The sequence below is a fragment of the Notothenia coriiceps genome, unplaced genomic scaffold (assembly GCF_000735185.1).
Source record: "Notothenia coriiceps isolate Sejong01 unplaced genomic scaffold, NC01 NC01_scaffold00020194, whole genome shotgun sequence".
In the NCBI taxonomy this organism is placed as follows: domain Eukaryota; kingdom Metazoa; phylum Chordata; class Actinopteri; order Perciformes; family Nototheniidae; genus Notothenia; species Notothenia coriiceps.
This window is the reverse complement of record NW_011352895.1, coordinates 202,465-228,427: the sequence shown is the minus strand read 5'-3', so window position 1 is coordinate 228,427 and position 25,963 is coordinate 202,465. Positions and strand designations below refer to the sequence as shown.

Here is a 25,963-nt window from a genome sequence, read left to right as displayed (position 1 = left end):
GTCATTCTGCCGTTGTGAGTGTGGACGGTCGGAGCATATAGCTATTGCGTTAGCTTAGCCGATCTCCATTTAGACAATCAAAATCTAGTTTTATTTATATAGCACATTTTTAAACGATTTTTGGTCGAGCCAAAGTGTTACATATAATAAAAATACCCTACAGTAAAGACACTTTACAGCAAATACAACAGCACAGTTTGTGCAGAATATCAGTATGAGAAAACGACACCCTCTGTCCTTAGACCCTCACATCGTACAATGAAAAACCTCCGGAGAAAAATCCACAGTTTAAAGGGGAACATGGGAGAGACCTCAGGGAGAGCAACAGAGGATGGATCCCTCTCCCAGGACGGACAGACGTGTGTAAATCGAAGAGATAATACATTTTACTGTGTAGGTAGACCAAATGTTTGGAAATGCATGTGTTTATAATAAGAAGATCACGCATTTTAAAATGTTTTTCACCTGCCGTCTGTCTGCAGACTTGTCAAAGCATTAATTCATGGTTTTTACTAACCGGTATCAGTATGTTGTTACTTCGGCATCATTTTGAAAAGTGTATTACAATTAAATCACGGTCAAATATGTTCATCTTGTTGTAGTTGTAGCCCCCTGGCCAGCGATTCTCTCTCTAGTTTAGCAAACTCAGCCCGACTCAGCCCTGTTTGTTGGCCTTGATAGAACCACGATTTAGTCGGGCCAGAAAAAAGGTGAAAAAAAGTATCCCCGGGCCAAAACTAGGCCAAGTGGAAGCGCAACCAAAAACGGGCCCCGCACGGCTCGGCACGCTTAAAGCGAGCTCCGCGCTGCAGTGGAAACGCGCCATTAGTTAACTCCTTCAGCATAGGATACGCTGACCATCCTTCACGAATGAAAGCAAATAATGCATTCCCACAAGGCCTTAAACAGTAAGGTCAGTGTGCCATACTGAGACTGTTTCAGAAAGGCTGTTTGTGGCTGTAGTCTAAATCCTTGATTGTTGGTCACCTTCAACTCAGGTGTGCCGACAGTTGTTTAAATGTAGCTAAAGCGTTAGTTCAGTCAAGAAGAGTTCATTATGGGAAACCACTCTTAGACAATTACATTTGACCACAATCTCCAGCAGCCAATCCTCGTTCTGCAGTCAACATTTAAATGTGTTCTACTCTCTCCTGCAGTCAGCTGTGATTTCAGGCATTGATGCTGCGGCCTAGACCCCGGGGGAGTTCCTATCCTACTTACTGCTGCACATCCCCTTTAAAAAGGTATGTGTTATCATGATTGGGGTCTTATCGCTAAAGAGTGAGGGTTGTTAGTCTCTGCTGATTGAACTGAAGTGACACTTACCTCGGACTCGGAGTCGTCATGGGACAGAGCTCGTCTGTAGCGCACCTTGCTGTTCCCCCGCGAGTCCTCCTCTCTCTCCTCCAGCTTTGCTTTTGTCCTGTGCTTCTTCATGAGGAAATTATCTACCACCCAGAACATGAGGGCCTAAAAGCAAACAGAAAACACTTCAGTGAATTATATCTCGCCACTGGGAAATAATAGAAGTGATTTTTTTACATTCATAAACACACAAGAGAATGAACATGGTATGAACAAAAAAGGATGAATCTGAATGAAACTTGACATGTCGAGCGTTGGTGAAGCCGGAGCAGTGAAATGAGGGTACAAAGAGAAACACAAAGTAAGAGCAGACTTACGTTGACGAAGAACGGAACGATGAGCATGACGATGGCCAACTCCAGGTCTGGGTTCTGTATGGGGTTGAGGAGAGCCAGCTGCGACACACACACACACACACAAACACACACAAGCACAGACATGAGCAAATACACAGCACACAGTTCAAAGACCAGTTGAAGGATAATTAAGTAGAAGGACAGTCCGCCGAAGCTCACACCTCAACTTGGAATCTGCCAGACATTACTAAACGTAACCACAAGAGTCTGCAAATGGGAAAAGTTGAAGTGTAGAGTAAAAGCAAGTTTGCCATATGGGATCATTTGCTCGTTAAAGGGATTGTTCGGGATGGAAATGAGAAGTTAACCTGAAGCTTTGGACTCTCACTGAGTTCATGTTGTTGTTACTAGAGGAAAAAGGTATAGATAGATAGCTATATTGAAAGCATGTTACTTTGCCTCTCAAAACACTTAAAGATACAATTATCTACACTAACTCTAAAATCAATCAGCTCTCTTCTTCTCGAAACAAACCTACAACAATGAATTCAACGCAAAAAAAAAAAAAAATCTGTTCAACATGACGTGAGCCGAACAGTATGGTGAGTGAGAGACGGTGCGAAAGATAAAGCTTGTTTTTCCTTGCCTAATCCACTTGTTTGGGTGAAAATAATAATGGATCTGAAGGTATTGAATATTGAAACTGTGTATTTCATTGAAAAGATAACTACGGCAAAAAACTGAGGACTTTATTTTCAAATAAGTGAAACTCTTTTTTCCTGACCTTCTTCCACTGAGGGATGAGGAGGACCAGCATGATGAGGACTTTCTCAAACATCATGATGAGGATGTAGAGGATGCACTGGCCCAACCACGCTGTGCACTGCACCGGCTCTCCTACACACACACAGGAAAACAGAATATGGTAACAAAGATCTGCTGAGGTATATGTACAGCACAGATCTTTATCAGATGTCACCGCTTCAGTGATTCACAAACTGTTTGAGGGTCAAACTGGTTTGTAGGAAAGGACATTGCAGCACTGCAGTCCTGAGGGCAGCTGCTGCCCCCCAATGGGCATTACAGGCATTAAAGAATCTGCTGGAGCACACTTGACCAGTCACACACACTCACCGTATTCCCCAAAACGCAGAGACTCCCACTGCCTCCACTCTACGATAGCACTGACGGCTCTCACCCCGGCATAGATCAGCAGCATGCCCAGAGAAGCGTCCAACAGGAAGTTAATGAGGTATCTGGGGAGAGACAGTAAAGTGTAACTTGAGCTTTCCTGCTGGACCGCCTAGCGATTCCCGGTTAGAATTCAACCTCATGTCTACTTATCTTAATAACACAGTTTCTTGGAAATCTATTTGTAACATGTGGAATCAAGGAGCTTTTAGGAATCCAGGACTGACTCACAGTGAGCAAGGATCCTCTTCTGTGAGGTCTGACAAGTAGACATTAGCAAAGTGGATAAACAGCATCCCGATGGCCTGCTTCGAGGTGTCCAGGAACCTGCAGAGGGACGGGACATTTGATAAGTGTCAGAGGGACTCCAGCGGGATTCATTTGATGCCTTTGCAGAGAAACAAATTAAAGCTGGCTCAGCAGCATTACCAGATCCTCCAGGGTCTCCTCTCATGCTTTGGCTCCCTGAAGCGTTTCACTGTGAGGGAAAGAGTGTACCACAGAGATAGTGGGATTTGAATGACACACTCACACAAACACAATGAAAGACAGAATCAATCAAATATAATGTCTTTTTTTCCTTTGATTTGACCGAGGTATATGTTCTTGTGAGCTGTCATGAGTCAGGTGAGCATTTTGTTGATTTTATAGAAGCTCGTCTGTTTAGTTTAACTGATAATACTGCCTTGTATTGACATTTGCATGATATAACAATGGCTGACTTCCCTTTTAGTGCAGTTAAACTGTGAGTAGTAAAACAGTAGTATAAAGTAGTAGCTGTTTGGGTAAAGTAAGATAGGCAACAAAATACAGGCTAACCCTATATAACTGGCTAATGCAGAACAGGAAGGAAGCAGAACGAGTGGTCCAGACTAAAACCTAAAACCTGCAGCAGCTGGGAAAAGAAGAATCCGGTGCCCTTCTTTGCAGCAAAACAGTAAACAAGAAACAGAGGACCGTTTTTTTTTTCGATAACCAAAAGGTTCTCCCTTTTGAAGATAATCACACTCAGAACACTTCAATATTTAGTCTGATAACATTTGTAAAAAGCAAAAAAGTGACAAAGATTAAGCTGTAATCAAACTGAAAAATAAGAGTGTTGTAAAGATAAAAACGTAACTGCAAATACTAAATGGTGTTTAAATGATGGGCTTTTTAGACATGCTTACTTTAATTGATCTCTGTGTAAAATGAGTTAGAGGCATTTCACGCATGATCATTATTGGAAGCAACACAAATTAAGCTCTTGCTCTTCTTGACAAAAGCAGCTTGTTTTCCATCACACCATGTTCTTTAACTCCTATGACACAGTGCTGCATCAGCAGAGGCGAGCTTTACCACGTTGTGACATCACAGAGTACATTTTCTAAAGTTAACACAAACTCTAAATGTTTCGGATACCTCCCTGGACGTTTACCTTCTACATGAGCCCCTTTATTCTGACAATGTCACCTCTTAAAAGTTGCACTAAGTAGTGGAGCTTTTCCCACGGCTTTCTGTGTTTTCATGAAGGCGAGGTGTGACCTCAGTCTCTGTTTCGAGCATAAGCGTGACTTTAGACTAACACAGGGTGTGTACCCTGTATGCAGCTGGGTGTGATGTGAACACAGCCCTCAGCCCACTTCTTCTGCTCAGAGAGCTGCCTCGGGGGAAAGAGTCTGAAATGCTGAACATTCCTCATTGCTGCGAGGCTGTGGGACACACACTACTGAGGCTGCTCTCATTAGGTCACACATCTGTCAGAGCTGTGCCAGACACTGACTGAATGGAACCACGGCTAAAGAGCCAGGGTGATTTTTCTCCCTAGACAAATGTTTCCCTGTTTATCTAGTTATGAGGTTGGCTGCCCACCTCTAATGTAAAGCCTACTCATGGAGAGCTCGGAACAAATAGAACAATTACACTGTTTAAAATGCATAAACATTATGGCTTTTACGGTAGCAGCAGGGAATCACTATTACAGTGAATTGGAAGTGTAGGCACAGTTTTTGCTAAAACACTTAAGGTAAGTCCATTTTCCTGCAATTGCTCCCTTAACTCCCTGACTTTTTACAAACTCCGGCTGACACCTGCATAACAAAACCCCTATTAGGGAAAACCAAAGCAGTTTCGACGAATATATGTTAATATTTTTGCAGCAGAGAAGGTCGAACATTTACCAGAAAGTGTGGAGAGTAAGCATATTTTAATACAACCACAGAGTAGTGAAACACTGTGTTGAAGCAAAAAATAGGTTTTTCAGTACAGAAAGAAGGTTTTTCCATCTTAGTAGTGTTTGCCTCCTTCTCTTATAGAATCGAGCACGCGCCTCCCAGCTGAAATCAATATCGCATTGATTGACAGAGTGATGCTATTGGTTAATTGCTTGTTCACATCAGCAGCCAGTGTCAGGTATCTGAGTGTCCATACTCACGCATCAGTATGCTGAAAGCCATCATAGCCAGCAGTCCTTGCAGGAAAATCCCAAACGAGTCCATTAAGGCTCCATTCTCGCAGCCCCGGGTATCGGTACCCAGCGTCGGGCTCTCGGACACCGAGATGTTGGTGAAGGACATGGCGGGCGGCAGCACTGCAGGACCGAGCATGTTCACACCGCCGACAGCAGCCATGAGACAGACGAGCAGCACGAGAGTAATTGATAATAGCTTCTCACCCACGGTAGCTTCCCAGTCCTCTCCAGCAAGTGTCGGTCAGCTAATCGATGGGATAAGCCGGACAGTGCTCGGTGAAAGAGGGTGGCATCTTCTCCCGTCCAGGCGCACACTCATGCTAGACACATGCATGCAGTCATAGCTAAGGTGTCATGAGAAGAAAAGCGACAAAAGGTTACAAGAAGTTATAAATGCCTGGCTGTTAGCAGGAACCGACTGCAACATTACAAATCAATACAATAGCTAGTTTAGTTTTGCGGTGATAACGTATCCCATCTAAACCAGCACTCATGACATACCAACTAACCTGCCATGCAGCTTCTCAGACACAAAAGGCCGGTGCTACTTGTTTTAAATGTGTTGTACAATGCATGTCAACCACACGTGAGATTCAGGCGAGAGACAAGCGTCCATAGTAAAAATTAAATCCAGATGCTACACCTAGCTAGCCCCCAAGCTAGCTACTCAGTTATATTAAGCTAACTCTGCTAACAAACTTAACATTTCCTTTTGTTCGTTAAGAAAAACCGGTGCCCTGGTTCCTCGTTGCCTTAAAGAAAGTAAAAAAAAAAATAGCTAGTTTATGAGAATTAAATATGAATAATTGCAGGTCACGGCTCGCGTTCATCCAGCTGCTTCCCTGGCCACCAGAGCCCACTCATGTTGACAGACGCACGGTCACGTGATCTACGTAGCCTCGCACTGCATCCTGGAAAATGTATGACACAGCGGGTGGATGCAGGATTTAGTTTTATCAGTAGTGAACAATACATTTACTCGAGTATTGTACTTTAGTACGATTTTGGGGTACTTGTACTTGAGTATTTTTATGTTATGCGACTTAATACTTCCACTCTACTACAATTTGGAAGCCAATACTATACTGTTTACTCGATTACATGACTAAATTAGTTACTTTACAGATTCAGATTTATTAGCTAAAAGATAATATAAACTAATAGATAAACTATGATATACAATTATAGGTTAAGATATCAAGCAGCATTCTATATAACAATAAAAAGTAGCTCCACCTTTTAACAGCTGTGATAAACACATTATTATATATTAAAAAAGTAATGAGTACTCAAACTGCATACTGGAAAAAGTATATAGACACGTAGGCCTACACAAACACACACCAGGAGGCTGCAAGATTTTGTTTTTCATTGATTTAATTGCAGTCATCTCTTAAATAGCAGAATCATCTTGGAATAGGAGAAACAAAGCTGCTCAATTGCTTTTAATAACGCAAACAAGCAAATTAGTGAACAGAGAACCTATTGAGGTTTCTTTCTCACACAAAATGAACAATACAGTAAATCACACTACAAAAACTGGTAAAAAGAGGAAAACTAATTCACAAAAGCACTTTGATAATACCTTCTTGGTTTGAAACTGCCAAGTTATTAAGTTAATTGTTAAAAACAACAAATAAGAAATGGCTCAAATAATCAACTATAGCTGAATTAGCCCATATGAGAAAGTTTAGGTGTATTCTGTGCAAATATATTGTATATTTAGGGGAATTACACATTGCTTATGTAGAAATTGTATTTCTATTTTTTTTTCTAATCACCCTGTTGCACTAGAAGATATTTCATTATATATACACACTATATACAAACATGCACTGTCATACTTGCATACCACCATACAGTACATGGTCTTGCTTGTGCTTGCATTACCTTACATTGTAAACTGCTCTTACATACTGTATAAGCTTGAACAACAATTTGAAATCTTGAGATGAGGGCCCACTTTACATCAGTTTTTTTTTAGCAGATTGTATCTTAATTCATCTTTATAACATTTGCAAACTGTGTTAGTACAACATACATGTCTGGTGTTTACACTATTATCAATCTCTTAACCTTGGGACACTGTCAACTCCACAATCAGTTTCTAGTTTATTATTACGTCTGGCTTTTAAAAAAACTAATAATCCTACAAAACTTCTGGTTCCACCTGTATGCAAACCGTTTTCTTTCTTTGCTTGATTATTGGGATAAAAGTTTTGTTAAAAATGTGTCTAAACTAGAAACCATAAAAAAAGGCTTAAAGATACAGCATTTGCACTAGTCTTGATTTAGTGAAAAGGTTTGCGTTGAAGCGCTTCAATGTAGGAGATCTGTCATGTCCTGCTTCGAGCCTTATCTGCACCAAAACAACTAGAACGTATTTTCAACCAAATTGGACCCAAGTGATCGCAGATAACAGATATTCCAGGTAAAAGTAAAAGCTGTAATTCAGTGGTATTTCCTTGTACAGACAGCAGGTCAGGGAGAATGGACAAAACAGGCTGAGTTGTAGCACTGGCACTTGGTCATCCACATAAATATAAGAGTACAATTCGGGACACTGAAGAAACACAAGTTAAAAAAAATTGATCAAAACTAAGTAAGTCCTTGATGATGGCTTGCCTTGTTTTTGCGAAATATGCTTTAACTTAAATTCATTAAGACATCAAAGTGTCTTGAATCGCTTCCGTTTTTCAGTTTCCTGCTGTGTCTTTCCTAAGGGGCGCCTAAACCGTTTTTGAGGTTTAAAGTAGCTCTTAATTCCTTTCCAACACAACAAAGTATATTCATGATAGTAAAAGGACATCCAGTGTTGTAAAAGTCAAAATTGGAAAAAACTGTTTTTCACAGTTTTTGAATACACAGAACAGTATGCAGTCAGGTCCATGCTCATTCCCCGGCGGCTACGTGGCAAACTGCTGATAAAACGCCAGCTTGACCCTCTCAATGTGGTGGCACAGCTTGATCGCCGGTCCCAGCTTCAGGTCCATACACTCCTGCACTGTTGGGAGGTTCAGCAGCAAAAGTGCCTGTCCGTCAATCTCCTGCAAAACATACATTCGCATCAGATACAGTTTCTTAAAATAGCATTGCTTTCCAGGGAGGGTAAAGTGATGTTTTGTATCTGTGACCATGGATTCAAAAAAAGTGTGTTATGCACTTATTGCAGTTGAATGGAGTGAGCTCTCATCCTGAGTGGCCATTAAGTCTCTGAGTATTTCTTACCTGATCCAAGAAAATCCGAGCAAGAGGAGCACAGTCAGTGGTCCTGATGAAGCGAACCACGTCAGTAACGCTCCACTCCAGCGGGCTGGTGTCTAAACACAACTTCGGAGGAGCCTCAATCTTTGAAGTCTATAAACACACAGATACAGTGAGTCAGACAAAAACTCTGAGAGTATCCCAACTCATGCTGAGAAGGAGGAGGTTATTTGTAAAAGAAAACACTGGCTGCTTCAGTCTTATTGGTTTTCTACATGTACTAGTAAGGGTAAGTTCAGGTCAAGTTTAAACCGTAAAAATAATATTGGAATGGATGAATTAGACAAAAAAAGACAGTTGTATTTGTATTTCGGTTTATACTACAGACAGATTGGTAATATAAATACCAAAACATTATATTTCCATTATCTTTCAATATTAACTATTTGATTTAGCAGAGAACTTCATCAGGCATTGTCAAAAAATTCTTCTCTGATCCTGCACCTCTAAAAGAGTGTTGCCCATGCATGCATACTATACCCTTTTTGTCTCTAGTATTTATAATAATCTAGTCTTTAAAAGTGTCTTCTCATTACCTTTGGGGAAGGAGGGCGGTTCTCATCATCGGAGAACGAGGGTGAGCGGGGTTTCCTGCGCCGGCGTGTGGGTCTGGGTGTTGCCGGGGGGGAGGGGCACGGCGTGGCGGGCTGAGACTTCTCGATCGACTGTTCAGAATCATCCTGCAGGTCGGAGCCGGAGTCACTCAGGGAGTCATCTTCATCCAGATCTTCTTCGTCGCCGCTGCCCTGTACGTCAAAAGGACAGTTAGCACACATTCAGGTAAACTGTTCAAAGGTTTTAATGTCCTAAACACAGCTACAGTGTAGTTGTGCACAGAGGCAGAATCAAAGTAAATGGTGATTGGTGCATTCAAGAGGGTGTATGTAAGTGCGTGTGTCACCTGTGGAGACCCAGCAGGCGTGTTATCCACCGAGGCTGAGGAGCGTCTCTTCTTATGGACAAAGAGCTGCTTCCTCCTCTTCCTCCTCCTACCTCTCCTCTTCACTCCACCCTCCAGGTTGGAGTGGCCCCCGGGGGGACGGCCAACGCGCTTACTCTTCTTCTTTCCGTAGTAATAAGCTGGTGACAAGACGACAGGGTTGTTGTGGAATTGTTGCATTTTACGTGCAACATTTTAATGCACCATTGATATAGATGGGGGGGTTGAGGAGCTTGACGCTCGTCAACTATCAGCAGGAGGGCGGGGGAGCCTCGCTGCGGGGAAGCAGTGTGTGGACCTGTCAGCGCAACTTACATAATGCCGAATTTAACAAACACATTTAAATAATTGGTTTAAACGGCATAATAATAAGGACGATCAACCGTTCTGTGATTCTCCAGAGCACACATGTTAGGATATTAGGCTCATGGAAGTGAGATCAGATCGCTGTCCCTTTAAGAGAGAGAGAGAGAGAGGGGTGTGGCTTGTGCATGTGTGTTTGTGGATGGTAGAGCGACAGTGAGGGAACGTGTATGTTTCTGGAAGTGAAACGAGGAAGCAGAAAAACAGAGGTCTGTGATGTATTTTGTGAAACAGAAGAACAGCTAAATAAATGCAACGGCCTCCCAAGAAGAACTCGCCTCTCTCCAGTCATTTAAGCTAAAGTGGGTTATTGAACCTGAAGCTTGTTGCTTCTGCCCTCCTCGACTACGGTCTGGGAGCCGACAGGAAAGTTCAACACACAGATGGCCAGTCCGCCCCTTTGTAGCATATTATTTCGATGAGAGATGAGCAGATCGCCACTGGGCTTTCAACTAAATACACAGCCACGCAAAAACTGCGGCATTTGTACAGCACCTTATGGATACTGCAATTAGTGAAGTGCTTTCCGTGGTGAAACTATCAGCACTGCACCATGGAGGAAAGCGGCAGAAAGTCACCTGGAGTTAAAGAGAGCGGGGCTGCGTTGCGTGCATGGCTTCCTTCTGCAGGTAACGGGGAGACGCGCTCTGGCGGCGGTGTCGTTCAGGATCCGAAAATACAATTTAAATATTTTTGCACACTTATTCCACTTATTCCTAGTGTGCCACTGGTTACGGTGCCGCGTGCCAGCATTGCCGACCCCTGACTTACACTAACACTCACTTTGTGTGTCCTCAGTGAGCACACATCTCACGTTAATCTCAATCTGCAGACGACACTCTGCTGCTGCGCTCTGCAGACAGTCAGTTAAAGTATCACTTTCATTAAACATTGAATTACTTGTTCTGCATCACATGAGCACAAACCGTTAGAGACTGTTTTATCATGGTGAAAATCACAATTATCATGGCTAATATTAAAATCACAAGTATTTAACATGACATTGGAAATATCATGAGCACAGTTAATTATTTTGAAGAATTTATCCTTTTAAATTGTCATCATGATTTTTTATTTTTTTTATTCAGATCAAAAATAATTAGATCAAAAATAAATCATGTATGTATATATATATATCTCATAGTATATATATCATAGTATACTTCCACAACCTGCTGAAATATTCCTGCACATATATTCCAAAATATTTCAATCAGTCCAGTCCAACGGGTGCACTGGATTTATCACACAAGACAAAGCAAGTGCATCATAATGGAAATCATTTGAAGATGCATCGTTTTCACAAGACAGAGAGGGAGTGAAATATTATAAACTGTATAAACTTCATGCCGATGATGGCGTGTGAGGTCCGTGGTCTAGTTTTAAAGACGCGGGGGGGTCAGAGGGGGACTTTGCATGTCAGCCGTGTTGTTGCGTTCGAGTGCGCAGATGTGTGCATGCATGCGTGAGAGTGAAGCGACCTTGTCAGAGGATGTTTCTGCCTCATGTCTTTCCGTGTGTGTGTTTGGCATGCGTGTGTGCTGCAGACTGAAACACACCCAAACAAACAAACAAATACCAACACGTCTGAATGTGACTGAGATTATTTCGAGGGATGTCACGCTACCAGAGGTTTAGCAGTCGATACCAATTACAGTGAAAATCCAAGATCTTTGAAACGGCAGTAAAATCCAAAACACATGATGTCAATGTAATCTAAATCCCTCTGTTTTGATTGCACAATATATGCAGAATGCAGAATGTATGCATATGGTGTTGTTTTCTTTGTTATTTGTTTTAAAAGAGGCCCTATTTAGCTTTTAAAGGTTTTCCATTCCGTCTAGTGTGTTATTTAGTGGGAATGCTGACACAGCATTCCAACCATCTGTTATGCTACGCACAAAATTCTTTATTATTCCACCGGGTTATTTTGCGCTGCTTCTTCTCCCACATTGAACATCGCAGAAACTCCGTTCAAACATCAAAACGTTCAGCTCAGTTGGGAATAAATGGCTATTACTTTTATCATTCATAACTTTCATAATTCCAGAGATACATCCCATAATTCATCACATTTTTAACATGGAAGTCAATGGAGAACTCTTCAGACTTCAACAATCTTCATGCAACTTCAACTGCCAACTGCTCCTTCATCAACTGCTAACTGCTCCTTCATACTTTCACTCAGAAACCTCATTCCAACTTTAAAATGTCAACGTGTGTATGTTTCTGGAAGTGAAACGAGGAAGCAGAAAAACAGAGGTCTGTGATGTATTTTGTGAAACAGAAGAACAGCTAAATAAATGCAACGGCCTCCCAAGAAGAGCTCGCCTCTCTCCAGTCATTTAAGCTAAAGTGGGTTATTGAACCTGAAGCTTGTTGCTTCTGCCCTCCTCGACTACGGTCTGGGAGCCGACAGAAAAGTTCAACACACAGATGGCCAGTCCCCCCCTTTATATTATTTCGATGAGAGATGAGCAGATCGCCACTGGGCTTTCAACTAAATACACAGCCACGCAAAAACTGCAGCATTTGTACAGCTCCTTATGGGTACTGCAATTAGTGAAGTGCTTTCCTCCGTGGTGAAACGATCAACACTGCACCATGGAGAAAGCGGCAGAAAGTCACCTGGAGTAAAGAGAGCGGGGCTGCGTTGCGTGCATGGCTTCCTTCTGCAGGTAACGGGGAGACGCGCTCTGGCGGCGGTCTCGTTCAGGATCCGAAAATACAATTTAAATATTTTGCACACTTATTCCACTTATTCCTAGTGTGCCACTGGTTACGGTGCCGCGTGCCAATGCTGGCANAGCAAAACTAAACAGAGTGCAGACAGACTACTGAAGCCTCCTCTCCACATAAAAGCAGCATACTGCATTAAACCTGACCTTCACAGAGAGGTTGAAGTTCATGTGGAGAGGAGGCTTCAGTAGTCTGTCTGCACTCTGTTTAGTTTTGCTATCTTACAATCAATATAGTAAATGTGAGGTAAAGTGTGTCGCCAATGTAACCGGTTAGAACTCAAAGTTGCGATGAGGTCTTAAAATGTATGGAAAGGGTCTTAAAAAAGGTCTTAAAAGGTATTAAATTTGACTTCAGGATTCCTGCATATACCCTGTACGTGTACAGCACTTTGGCTCGACCAAAAATTGGTTTTAAAATGTGCTATATAAATAAAACTTGATTTGATCAAGAGAATTCAAACAGTTCTTATCTTGGCTGCCATTTAGGTTCTTCCGGGTCATTTCTCTGTTAGGAACCTTTTTAAAGGGGCTACATTATGTTTTTTGGGGTTAAACCTGAAAATGAGCATAATATCTCCTCTTTAGGCAAGAAAGACCAACCGAAGCACACTCCAATGTCCAGGCTCTCAGACGCAGTGCATTGTGGGGCAGTCGACTAGGTGAAAAAACCCTGGACGCATACTCAGATCGTGGCAAAGAAGTAGTATATTTTGTGTATGAATACTTTTTAAGTACACAAACCCTCAGTGAGAACAGAAAGGGAGTATGAGGCAGGCTGCTGATTCCTCAGTGTTATAGTTTCCTTTAACATGTATAAACGTTGATGGCATAGAGTTGTCCCCTGACCGATTATCCATCAAGGATATTCTTCTTTGGTATTACTGATTATTGGATATTGAATGCTTGGAAAGTGACAGGAAATGCTAAGGAAAAGAGTGTCATGCAGCACAAGGCCCTTGAAGTTCTCAGTGTGTGTACTTCACTAAAAGAATAACAAAATGAAAATACTCAGTTAAAGTTCCTACTTTGAAAATGTTACTCAAGTAGAAGTACAACAGTATTATTAAGCATCAAAATAGACTAAGTTAAAGTTTTTAAAAAAGCACTCAGAGGCCCATGTCAAAATCATATACGTTAAGTTTTTAGATTATAATTATTGATGCATAATCAGAATCAGAATACCATTATCTGTCCCAGAGATAATGTTTTTGTTGCAGCTGGTAAAGGATGAGCTAACTTCATGTCTGTATTTACTGCTGTGTAGCTGGTAGAGAAGAACAGGTCAGGCATAACAGGAAGAGGAAGTATCAGGTATTCAGGTTTGTGTTTTTTGCTGCTCGTATGTGTTTTCTGAGCCACACAGAGGCCGGTGGTGTAATGGATAACACATTGATTTGACTATGAATCAGAAGATCCCGGCACTCCTTCCTCCCCGGCTCGTGAATTACTTTTGACGTTAATTTGTCCGTCTATCGATCCATTTACTTTCTTGGTCTGAAGCACTGTCCATTTCTAGATTTATCCAAAATCGTTTTACTAAGAAGTGTTTAGAGTGGTCAAATGATTGCAACGATTAAACCCAGATTACACACTTGTAGTGCACACATGTCCCTGCAGCTTGTCTTTGTAAACCGGATTCGCCATCTCCTTTCTTTCCCTTTTTCTTTCAGTTCAAACACCTTTGAACCCAAGTTGTCTCTGAGGTTGTGGTCACACATGTAAAGTGACTCACTGTACCAGAGGCAGCGAAAGCAGAGGCAACCTAAAGTCGCTTTTGCCTTCTCTCTTATATCTTAAAGATCCCCTAATATACTCTTTTTCAACACAAATATTATAGGTCTCAGATATATATAAAACACGTCTCTCAAGTGTTTGGCTCGAAATACCAAACAGATCGTGCATTGTAGCATCCCATAATCCCCTCTGTTTCAGCCCTGTTTCAAAAGTGCTGATTATGTGTCTGTAGCTTTAAATACAAATGAGCTTCTGCTACTTTAACCCTCCTGTTGTCTTCGGGTCAAATCTGACCGATTTACTACTTCCATCAATCTTAACTTTTTTGTTTGACATTCGATTGCATTAAGGCTTTACATTCGATTGTCATTAAGGCTTTATGATATCCTTCACAGTAGACATTTGAACATATAAAATGGCTGATCACCACTTTCATAGAATTTTGGATGATTTAGTCAACTTTGTAACAAAAATGGCCGCCATAAAGAAAAGGAATTGCTAACCATCCAGATCAGATAAAACACACACACTCACTCACTCACTCACTCACTCTAGATGTGTGCCCATCCCCCACATGGATCACACCTGGCACACGCAATACATGTTCAGTGTCTGTTCTTTGTATATTTACTGCAGTTTTTCATGTACACCAGTAGTCTGATACAATATGTAAAGTTTGGAAGGGTGTTAAATGACATTTGGTGATGATTAATGGTTTTTGTGTTAATGTAACCAAAGTAAGGGGGGGGGGAACGAAGACAATAGGAGGGTTAAGTCATGAGAAATCTGATAATATCAAATTCAATTCAATATCAGATTGGGGAAAGTAGGAAAACATGTTATTTGCCATTCAAATGTAACTGCTGGTGACTGCTGTAAAATATCAACAGTGTTGTTTTTGTCACAAATAGAGGTGCAGCCCTTGTCAGTGGCCCACGCTAGTGAGGAAATGTAGAGCTGCTTTTCGAGGCATTTTAACATTTGAATGTTCAAAGCATTGCGAACAAAAGCCAGCCTCGTGGCCTGTTGCACTGCATGCTTGTGTTCTGCAGCTTCCTGGTAGAGAGCTCGCTTTCTGCTGCGCCTGAGCTGTGGGGGATGGGCAGAGCTGCTCTAGCTTCCACAAATAGCTCACAGCAGCAGAGAGTTTCACAGCGGGCCAGTGGCGCAATGGATAACGCGTCTGACTACGGATCAGAAGATTCTAGGTTCGACTCCTGGCTGGCTCGTGGATTTTTTTCGTTGTGTGGAATCGAGCTTTAGCTGATCTTATTATCAAAATAAAAGTATTACTTGATCATGTTTTTCAGAGGAAACAGATTTAGAAGCATGTCAGTCACCGTGGTTTCTTCCCACAGCAGATACATTACTGAGTAACACAGAAACAGGACTTCTCTGTGCTTTAACATACATAACTTAACATACAACACACGTGTTATGTTTTCTGGGGTGGCTTCATCGACTGTGATAATAACCTTTATGTCATGCGGGTTGTTTTTGGTTTGGGCTTGAGGCATAACATTTAAAACAGAAAGCGTGCCTTACAAACAGTAGGGGGAAGGGTTAGAAATAAGTGAGGCAGGGAGAGTATAATAAAAGGTGTTATCTAGCTGTGCCCAGTGTTTTTAGAGGATGATCCATTCTGTAGAGGTATGGAGGGCAACTGCTGTTTTGAGTTTACCACTCGTTTTACATTTTCTTGAGACCCACAACCAAATGTGAAAAACAATATTGTTGGACCCCCTTTTGAGTCACAGCAGTCATCATATCCTCAGTTGAAGTAGAAAAAACAGCAAACGTTATGTATTTAATTAACTCTTGCCTGTCCCCCTAAACATGGCTTATTTCCTCGTTTAGCTTTGCAATATATTCCAGTTTTTAAGAGTTGAAGAAGATCCTTGGATTCATCTCAAAACATCCAGCCATTTATCGCAACAAATATATAAAAAACAACCCAGATATTTTAAAGATTGGGCATTTCTGAAGTGCAGTATCCCTTTGAACTCAGCCTCATGAACATGTCTCCCACTTTGTTGTAATGGTTGCTTATCTCTCTTCTCTGTTTCATAGATCCTTTTCTCAGCAGACGATGAAATGGACGAGTCGGACGAAGACGATGTTCGCCGGCTCACCGGCATGAAGACGGTGAAGAAGAAGAAAAAGAAGCTGCGCATGGGGATCCCTGTTTGACCCGTGACCACAGGGTCAGATTTCCTCTGGGAGCTGCTCACCTCGCATATACACTCCCCTTCCCTCCACAGATGCCCTGCGACGTCCTGGAGGACGTCCAACCTGGGATTTCCTTTGACTCACTGGGAGACATTCGTTCAATTCGCCGGGTTCTTCGGATCCCCGTTGCATTTTGACGTGGCACATCTGGGAGTTTCGGAAAAGGAATCCACCATGAACAACTCAAATATCGTTGAGTCCTTTATGTACGTGTAATAGGAAACCGGTAACACTGGTTTAATACGTTTTGGACTTCAGTGTGTGTGGTTGTGACAGTAAAAGGCCACAAGGAACATCATGCAAACAAACTGTCCTATGGGTTTGTTACCTCTGATATTCTAACATTTCCATTAAGGTGATTGTATTCCTGATGTTTATGTAAATGTTTTCTCACATAGATGTACCACCATGGCCGTATGTGTGTGTGTGTGTGTGTGTGTGTGTGTGTATGTATGTATGTATGTATGTATGTATGTATGTATGTATGTATGTATGTATGTATGTATGTATGTGCAGGGCCGTCCCTGGCCAACATCAGGCCCCACGCAAAGTTATATGATGAGGCCCTCTGTTTCACGAGCGTCGACGGGGGGGGGTGGGTAGTGCTAGTGGAGCCTTGCAGCGGCGAAACCGTGCCACGCCACACTAATAGGTGCGCCGCATTTTCGGCTCAGTTTAGGCCCCCTCCACAAGGTGAGGCCCCATTCAGTCTGCATGGTCGCCCTGTAGGGAGGGACGGCCCTGTGTGTGTGTGTACAGTTGGACAAACCTTTACGCATTTTGTCAGTGTTTGTATCACTGTACTTATGCAACTCTTACAGCACAGTAACTCCCTAAACTACTGCATATCTCGTTTGTAATGTTACTCGTGTCATTAATGCTTGCAGCAGCCTTCCATCTGTATCTATTGACACAGTACTTTCCACTGTTAGACCTGTAGGACTGCAACATCCCTCGAATATCAGCTCGGCATGTGTCATGTGTCATGTGGCATGTGTCTTCTTGGTCGTTTTACCGATGTATTTTTGTCACTGAAATATCTTTTGTCTCGTCTTCGGTTTTTGGGATCTTTTTTGTATAGAATTCTGTGTTATTTTCTGGCCAAAAAGGTGACTATGCTTGTTCCAAAAGTGTTCTTTATTCCTTCACTCCAACAGGGAGAGCAGATATGGGAATCATTTCTTGCACAATTTCCCAGCTTTCACCTTTCCTTTTTGTGTGATAGTTTTTACTTTTTTTTATGATTACAAAAATGTGCCTGAGTGAAATTACCAGCAGGTGTTAGTTGTCTTTTTGTTGGTTAGTTTTTGGACTGTTTTTATCCAGAGCTCCAGATGTTCAGGCATGAAGCAGCATTCAGCAGGCTCTGATGTTAAGAATGTGACATGCATAGACCTCTAAACTGTTAAGTGACTGTAGACCAGACAGAGAGAGTGTGTGTGTGTGTGTGTGTGTGTGTGTGTGTGTGTGTGTGTGTGTGTGTGTGTGTGTGTGTGTGTGTGTGTGTGTGTGTGTGTGTGTGTGTGTGTGTGTGATGTACTGGCGTGGGCTGTATGAGTGGGTGTATAGTGGGTGTGGCTGCTGGTCCTCTTTAAAGTAAATGGAGAGTGACATATACTGTGATGGTGATGATTTCATTATGATGTTTTTGGCATGTTGGCAAGGAACATATGAGTGCGCATTTTAAAGGAGGGGAATACAGAATTATGCAGCAGCTTTGGGAACTCAATCGGGACAAAGAGGGCTTTTAGGATTTTTCAAAGTGAAACCAGTTGCTCAAAGGTTTTCAAAGTGACCGTGTGGGCTCCAGGAGGAGCCCCCAACAGTCTTTAAAGAGGCTGAATGAAAGGAAGATCACACACCCTCAATGTGTGTGATTTGATTGGAAATGGTTCAGATATTCTGCAGTATTTGGGGACATTTTAAAAATGTTTCCACTGTCAGGAACTATTAAATTCCTAGGATATACCCTTTTTACGTATTTGCTTTAGTACGAGGCTATCTTGACTCAATTGATGGCTGACTATGTTATCAAATAATATATTCATCAGACCATAGGCATCCAGCCATTGAGCTAAAGTAAGGAACTAAAGTAAGGGGGGGGGGCAGACAGAGGGGCTACTTTCTTTTGTGTTCTGAAGGGAGGCCTACTGTCCCACACTTTGAAAACCACTGCTATAGATGAGAATAAAGAAACGTGATGGAGGTAAATTATCATTCTAAATGCTTTTCCAATAAAGGATGTGATACACTACCTTGATAACGGACTACTTCAGTTTATTTCACGGTTTCAGTTTTGTGATATGGGATTCCAGAAAAGGTGTGTTTTGAACTTGTATGTGTGAGTTTGATGTCTTCACCTCTGATTCTTCAGGATGAAGTGGCTTCAGAGAGTCTTCCTCCGCAGGGCTACACCGTCAAGCTGGAGGGAGAAGAGAGCGCAACGTGATCCATCTCTCTGTGGTACACCTTCAGGGTGGATGATCCCCACACTGCATGCAGGTCAGCATAGGGGCTGTTTATAGACATGTGCTTGTATTGGAGCTCAACCTGTTATAGGCAGCACCCTAAAGCCTTTAAACTAACATTTAGTTTAAGGTGAACCAACAAGAAGGGACTGCATGACAATTGGATTTTTTTCTTCATAGCTCTAGTTTAATTTATTTGTGAACTGGCTGCTCATTTCACTCAGTGATATCATTTCCTGTGTATAGGGATTGGAGAAGGCATACAAATGTGGTCCCTTCATTTCTTTATTTCCATATTTATTTATACTTATGTCGTTTTCTGTGCTCCATAATGGTCATAGCACTTTTCATAATGTCTTTGTTAATGCATACTGTAGCAGTGCTGCTGTTTTCAGTCAGTCATATGGTTTTCTGCCCTTACTTGTGAGGGTGTGAAGTTGCTGAATAGTAACAACTTGCCCACCAGGGTACGGTATAGGTTACATGGAGAACAATACAGCTGCAACTGATACCAGCTAATTAAATCATCATTTGTAAAAAGGTTTGTGTAAATGAACGTGTGCGCATTGCTTGTTCTTTACCAGCTGGCAGATTCACACCGCAGACTGACAGGAGAGGCGCAGTCGCCACTAGAGACGCCCATCCTTCAGTCCTGATTGTATATCCAAAAATAGATCCAGATGGTACTTATAGCTTCTTACAAATACCTAAGGGAAGACACACACTTAGCATCAGGCGTCATGTTCATCCTTCAGGAGCTCTTGAAAAATACTTGACATCCTGCTCATCAGCTCCAGATAACATATAAGCCAATTTTCCATAAAGTAGGCTACTTGTGACTGTGTAGGACGTGATTTCAGCCCATGTCGAGAACAAGCATATCATTTGTTGTGTTGGTTGTTTTTCTTCCATACATAAGTACAGCTTATAAAGGAGGTTATGGGACGCATGTGCAATTACCTTAAGCCTTGCATTTTTATAATTAGCGCCTGCATAAACACTGTTAGCTTGTAAGACAAACAAATGGCTAGTTTAGCATTTTCTACCAGATTCAGTGGGAATAATCGCACACATTAGGAGGTAGATTCTTTTTTTAAATAATATTTAAATCTTGATGTTAGGACAGATTCTGTACTCTCCCATTTTAAGGATTGGCCAACCATAAGCTTTAATTGAATATATCCAAACTGTGATGCTGCCTAAATGAGTTTGCAGCCTTTCAGATTCTCTGTGTTGCTCAGTTTGTAGTTTTAATATAGTGAGTCAGTTTCCCGCAGTTCACACCTCAGTTTCAGAAAGTGATGCCGAGTTTTCTGACTGCTCAATAGGCCTATTGACTTAACTGTTTGCTTACTGATGTCATCTCAAATATATATTTTAAGATGACATCAGTAAGCAAACCGCTAACAGGAACCCAATGAGTGAAACAAGTCACATAGACGCAAGCAAATGTGTTTGGTGTCAGTCCATTTTTTTTTTATTGTATTCATGGGTTATTTTAACTATTTAATTGCCTATATAAGTGGGCCCAATGTGAGGGTTTTCACTTCCTCTATCGTAACCTTCTAAACTACAAGTGTATATTTCTGAACTAGACGTATACCATTTTACAAACTACATATTTTCAGATGGAGATCCCTGTAGAAAAATCGTTTCAATTGCCCATGGGGCCTTGACATGAAAAAGATTAAAAAAGGAAACACTCATCAATTGCAAAACATGATCACATTTCAAATAAGGTTTAATATTTAGAGCATGATCAGAGTATCCTTTTACATATAACTTCCCTTCTTGATTTATTTAATATTGTGAGGTTTTGCTTTCACCTTAACAAGGAGATTCAAGTATTTCCTGAAACATAAGACATTTTCATGACTGAAGTTTAACACCAAATATAAAATCTGAATATAGACCTGCCTAGGCTAAACATTTTGTACATAGATTGCCTATTACTCACAATAAAAAAGCACTAATGACCTTCCTGTGTGACTCAAACAAGGTGGTGGGAAAGTTTTCTTAGCTGTCTTTTTGGTTAAGCCCTAAATGTGTTGGGTCATGTGTTAACTGTCTGAAAATGCTTTTATCAAGATCCACAATGTCCTCAGGCTTGAATAAAGTTGCAGCAATAGACAGGCGGACTCCCAGGAGCTACAGGGAAGAGGTGACGATCCGTTGTTAGTCACACAACAACATTTAAATATGGGGTATCTCTGCCAGGAGAGGAGGGGGCCGACAGCCACTTGTGTCCTGCATTATCAGCTGTTGACCTGTAAGCTTATCGTAAAAAAATGGGAGACCCGTTCCAACTGTAGGATCCTTCACGTCACACCTAATAATAAACACTGACAACAGACAGAGTGGGACAGAGGGTAGGGGTCTGACCAGGACTATATATACTGTCTGGCTTGCTGGTAGACAAACACACACACTAGAAACTAACAGCGGATCTATCACACTGCAAAGAGGCTTCTGTGCATTCATTTAACCAGCTTTAATCAAGATGTCACAGGTATGTTTTGTCTGATAATGGTGTTTTGGTTATTTACAGTGCATTATGTGTGATGACAGGTTGTTTACACTCTTAGCTTTCCTGCTTTTTACTCCTAACATAACACCTTTGTACAATTCACTCCAGCCAGATGAGGTGAAGAGGAAGAAGCGTCCCCCGATGAAGGAGGAGGACCTGAAAGGAGCTCGCAGTAAACTGGGACTGAAGGGCGAGGTCAAGAGTAAGACCTATGAGGTCATGGAGGAGTGTGGTGAGTAAAGCCTTTTGTCATTCTTCTGAAAAACAAGACAAGTGATGCAACTCCTTGTCAGATGTTAAGCTCTCTTATGTAAAGATATTTTGAGGCGCTTTCTTTACAGCATTTACATTTCTTTTATTTATTCATGCTTGGTCTCTAGACTTAAAATAATATGTTTTCTTGACAGTTTGATTATATAGCTTGACTGTCTTATTAACAACTGAAGAGACTTTATCTAACATTGAGTCATTTGAGGTGGATGAGTCTCTGTTTTTAGATGCTATGTTCCATAGAGCACACATTTATTCATCAATAAATAAATATATATATTCACCGTGAAATAAACAATTTTTTTATTTAACACATTTGAATAAATAAAAGGCTAAATACATCAAAGCTGAAATGATTACATTGATACACATGCATAATTAAAATGTGAAAGGAAGAAAAGGATACAAATGTGAAAGAAATGAAGAAATTAAAACGTTTTTCCCAACATGTATTTATTCATGTTATTAAGTAAAGCCTTTATGCATTATGTCAAAAATGTATTTATATATTTCCTTTTGTAACAATATAATTAGCATTATAGCTTTATTTATATATTTTTTTAAATGTATATATGTGTTGAAGACTTGTATTTGCAAGTTAGGCATTTGGTATCCCCCCACCACTACTGATCTGATATAATGAAGCATTATCGCTTTCCTGTGTCGATAAATGAGAAGGCATAAAACAGTAGTTCCCTGACCGGGAATCGAACCCGGGCCGCGGCGGTGAGAGCGCCGAATCCTAACCACTAGACCACCAGGGAAGGATGCATTGAGGAGTGGACGTATTGATTTTTTTACAATCTGAACATCAGCGAAAACCTAAAATCTAGTAGCAAGGACGCGTTTTCTATAACATTTAGCTGCAAAGATACCAGTTGATACCATGCAAATGTCCTTGTAAGTTAGACCTTATATAGACCACTAGTGAAACTATCATGTTGCTATATGTTTTGAAGGTCGGCTATGACTGTAAGGATATTGCTACACTGTGACATTGCATAAAGGCTGCATATTGTACGTAAAGGCTGAGAGTGCATATACCACCAGTCTTTACTCTAAAACTCAAGTCAGAACTCGGTCAAAATAAAGATCAGTATGGTAAAAAGACTGATGTGCTAACTATTATGTATAACTATTATAGGTTAGGACCAGGGGTTAAATTGGGCGGGGGGCTAATCCCGGCACATACTGTAGGACGATGCTCTGACGTCATCACCCTCGCTCGTTTGTCATGTTTACAAAAAACGATATGTTAAAACTTTTCTTAATATAGACTATATTTAAGGGCGATATGTGTTGACTTCACTTTAAAATAGCAGATCTCTGTGACCGGATATAGTTTTTTCGGCTTAGTGTGTCTCTTCCTCCTCCGCGGCTCCTCCGTGCAGAGTCTGCAGCGGTGTGTGTGTGTGTCAAAAATATAACCCCCCCCTTCTCATCTTCAAACAGAGTCCCCCCACATATCAAATCCTAATGTAACCCCTGGTTAGGACTCCACACAAACACATACATGAACACTTGCTTATAGAAGATAACACCACACCCCCTACTCTTGCACAACCCCCACCAACTGTTGGTTTGCTTTAATGCCCTTTCATCCTCAAATATTGTTTCACCGATCTTAAGTCTATATTTGTGAGTTTGGTTAGAGTCCAAACAAACAACCAACTTTCATTACAGGTCAATGAGTTGAAAGTGCTTTCTGAATCTTGCTTGGAGGTAGTGTCACAGAATAACGTGTGTATTGGCTACATTGTCCAAAATCAGACTTCATTCACGAAATGTGACAATATTTCTCAGTGAAATTATTAAAAGAGGTTATGTGACCTGGACATAAGAGGCAGGGATTACTGTAGTGTAGGGACATCACAATCACAATTCAGACAAGAGTATAGTGCTGAAAGACAATCGACCTCTCAAATACCTAATTTAAAGATATCCCAAGTGGAATTATTTTTCTTTTTGATTTGCAGTCACCTGGTTTAAGCATCTGTTTTTCTGACCTTACATATCTGTTTGTCTGTGTTCAGAGCGTATGGGCAAAACGGCTCCGTCGGTGTTCAGTGGAGTGAGGACGGGGACGGAGACGGCCCTGGGGAAGCCTGCCGCTGCCAAAGCTCCTGGAGCCAGTGTGTTCAGCAAGTAGACAAGAGCACTGAAGAAAACACACTGTATGTTCTTATGGTGATGCTGCTTTTTTAATATAATAAAGAAGGATTTGATAGGTAAATGATTTAACTTTATGCCAGGTGTGTTGACTTTACTGCTATGTTAACAGTTTTTGTACTTTGTTATTTGTGTAGTGTATCAGACTTGGCTTGGATTAATGTGGCTGATGCTCTGAAGGAGTTGTGAAATGTATTTATGTTTGTTGAAACATTTGATTTCTTCTTTTTATAAACTGAAATTTTTCCTAAATAAATAATTTCCCCCTGTATCCCCATGTATTACATTTTATTTGGAAGTAAATTATAAAAAGAGGTTCATTTCTACGAAGAAATGGTAAACCTGATCAAGTAAACTGGTCAACCTGGTGACCTAAATTCCAACAGCCCAATTTAATTTGCCAACATAAAGTGCATAGATTATGTTTGCAAGCATAATAAGGCTAAATACATATAACGTCATCAGTGAGAGCACATATCTGCCTTTAGCCCAAGTATACAAATAATTTTGTTATTTTCTACACTATTCTACTGTCTGCTTGCTGGTAAATGTGAAAGGACACAAACACACACTTATAGTAAGTGAAACAAGTGGTTGAGGGAAAGAGACTGGCAAAAGAGGAGAAAAGTGAGGGCTGAATGAAGCAAACATAGACAGCATTTTTAGTCAATGTATTTATTTTACTATACATAACAGGGAGCATCACATATAGCTGCTATAGTAACTATAGTAGAAATAATGTACATATCACTAATAAACCGGCCTTAAGGCTTGGTGTTGTCAATGTAATATCTAATGTTAGTAACTATTAACCTGTAGAGCCCCAAAGACCCCTTCGGCGGGTCTTTTTTTTTTTTCACGACACTGTGTCTCAGGGGATCTTAATATTTAAGAACCTATTAATGTGTTATACCAGATTAACGGGAAGAATCTCAGCTAACTGACGATACAAACCATTTTTACCAAAACAAAACACAAGTCTCATAAGAAGCATCTAAATGACCCCTGAGCGAAAAATGCTAACGCACTTTGGCACAGAACTCAAGATAAAAGATACCCTTATTACTTATCGTAACTGCACATACAAGATATCCGATTAAAACTGAGGTTCCACAGATTATATAGGTATAGTATCATCACTGAGCGATCAGAACTCGCAACAGGGGAAGCAAACAGACAAATCACAACACGTACCTTTACGGAGCTTTTATGGGAGATCGTCTCACCGTAGCTGTCAATCTGATCAAAAGACGTGTTCAATGGCATTAAAGCGAGAAAAATCGCGGCTGAATCGGTTAATCCATAGGTTGATAATGTGTCTGTCGCTTTGAAAAAAATATTTATAATCCATAATTCAATTTTTATGTAAGAATCGGAGAGTAAAAGTTAGCTGCTAATGGTAGCCACCAGAGTTATCCCAGCTTCCGGTTTTGGCTATGCGTCACTCTCACTCCTTATTAGTTAACATGTGTGTGTATGTGGGAGTTCCCCTCGATTCCATTGGCTCTGACGGTTAGAAAGAGATGTCAATCGTCAACATCGACCAAGGGGGGTCAGAGATATGGAAAATCCACCCAAATGACCCCAGAAGTGTTTGTTTTTTTGCTAAATCTCTCTAAAAAGGTCAAATTTCACTTGTTTTGCATCAATCTTGATACAGGGTACTTATTATATGTTGTAGTTTGGATTCCTAAAGCTTTTAGTCTACCATCCCATCATTCAAGGATGACTATAAGTAATTGCTTTTGGACGGACACAATCATTTACATTTTTTTTACTGTGTTCAATCTCAATTTGCTTTAAAATAAAAACATCTATATTGATTCTGACACTTCTACATCCAACTCACAGATGTAACCTTGCTTTGAGAAAAAAGATTATTAATTTAACCCTTTTAGAAGGGAAGATATGGTAATTTTTCTGGGAATGTCATTTTCGAGTCTGAGACCTGAAAAAC

The 25,963-nt window shown here is 41.0% G+C and overlaps 3 protein-coding genes and 2 non-coding genes across 5 annotated transcripts in view; 2 read left to right on the top strand and 3 right to left on the bottom strand.

The window, feature by feature from the left end:
* stimate (STIM activating enhance) overlaps nt 1-5,461 on the bottom strand; it is a 5,937-nt gene extending 476 nt beyond the window's left edge. Inside the window, exons 1-7 of the mRNA XM_010779439.1 lie at nt 5,266-5,461; nt 3,282-3,330; nt 3,084-3,179; nt 2,796-2,917; nt 2,446-2,558; nt 1,683-1,760; nt 1,327-1,470 (exon numbers count right to left, since the gene is read on the bottom strand). Coding sequence (XP_010777741.1) covers nt 1,327-1,470; nt 1,683-1,760; nt 2,446-2,558; nt 2,796-2,917; nt 3,084-3,179; nt 3,282-3,330; nt 5,266-5,461 — 798 coding nt within the window. The remainder of the gene's footprint in view (nt 1-1,326; nt 1,471-1,682; nt 1,761-2,445; nt 2,559-2,795; nt 2,918-3,083; nt 3,180-3,281; nt 3,331-5,265) is intronic.
* Nucleotides 5,462-7,434: 1,973 nt separating this feature from the next.
* On the bottom strand, nt 7,435-9,730 carry LOC104952583 (scm-like with four MBT domains protein 1). Its single transcript, XM_010779434.1, has 4 exons — nt 9,467-9,730; nt 9,102-9,311; nt 8,530-8,658; nt 7,435-8,348 (listed from the first exon to the last, which is right to left on the bottom strand). The coding sequence occupies exons 1-4, from the start codon at nt 9,683-9,685 to the stop codon at nt 8,208-8,210; spliced, it is 699 nt and encodes a 232-aa protein (XP_010777736.1). The 5' UTR covers nt 9,686-9,730; the 3' UTR covers nt 7,435-8,207.
* Nucleotides 9,731-15,499: 5,769 nt separating this feature from the next.
* On the top strand, nt 15,500-15,572 carry trnar-acg (transfer RNA arginine (anticodon ACG)). The gene has a single exon. It is a non-coding gene; the product is annotated as a tRNA-Arg (tRNA).
* A 5,883-nt stretch (nt 15,573-21,455) lies between these two features.
* On the top strand, nt 21,456-24,277 carry mustn1b (musculoskeletal, embryonic nuclear protein 1b). The gene is made up of 3 exons (XM_010779433.1): nt 21,456-21,549; nt 21,676-21,799; nt 23,871-24,277. Exons 1-3 carry the CDS (start codon nt 21,541-21,543, stop codon nt 23,984-23,986), a joined length of 249 nt encoding a protein of 82 aa, XP_010777735.1. The 5' UTR covers nt 21,456-21,540; the 3' UTR covers nt 23,987-24,277.
* trnae-cuc (transfer RNA glutamic acid (anticodon CUC)) lies at nt 22,530-22,601 on the bottom strand. The gene has a single exon. It is a non-coding gene; the product is annotated as a tRNA-Glu (tRNA).
* Nucleotides 24,278-25,963: the final 1,686 nt, after the last annotated feature.

Excerpts from the sequence above, each read along its gene's own strand:
- mustn1b (XM_010779433.1), top strand. Across the intron at positions 21,800-23,870 it reads TGAGGTCATGGAGGAGTGTG|AGCGTATGGGCAAAACGGCT; the intron begins GTGAGTAAAGCC and ends GTCTGTGTTCAG.
- LOC104952583 (XM_010779434.1), bottom strand. The coding sequence starts at position 9,685 with ATGCAACAATTCCACAACAACCCTGTCGTCTTGTCACCAGCTTATTAC. Across the intron at positions 8,659-9,101 it reads ACCGCCCTCCTTCCCCAAAG|ACTTCAAAGATTGAGGCTCC; the intron begins GTAATGAGAAGA and ends GTGTGTTTATAG. Across the intron at positions 8,349-8,529 it reads CTCGGATTTTCTTGGATCAG|GAGATTGACGGACAGGCACT; the intron begins GTAAGAAATACT and ends TATGTTTTGCAG.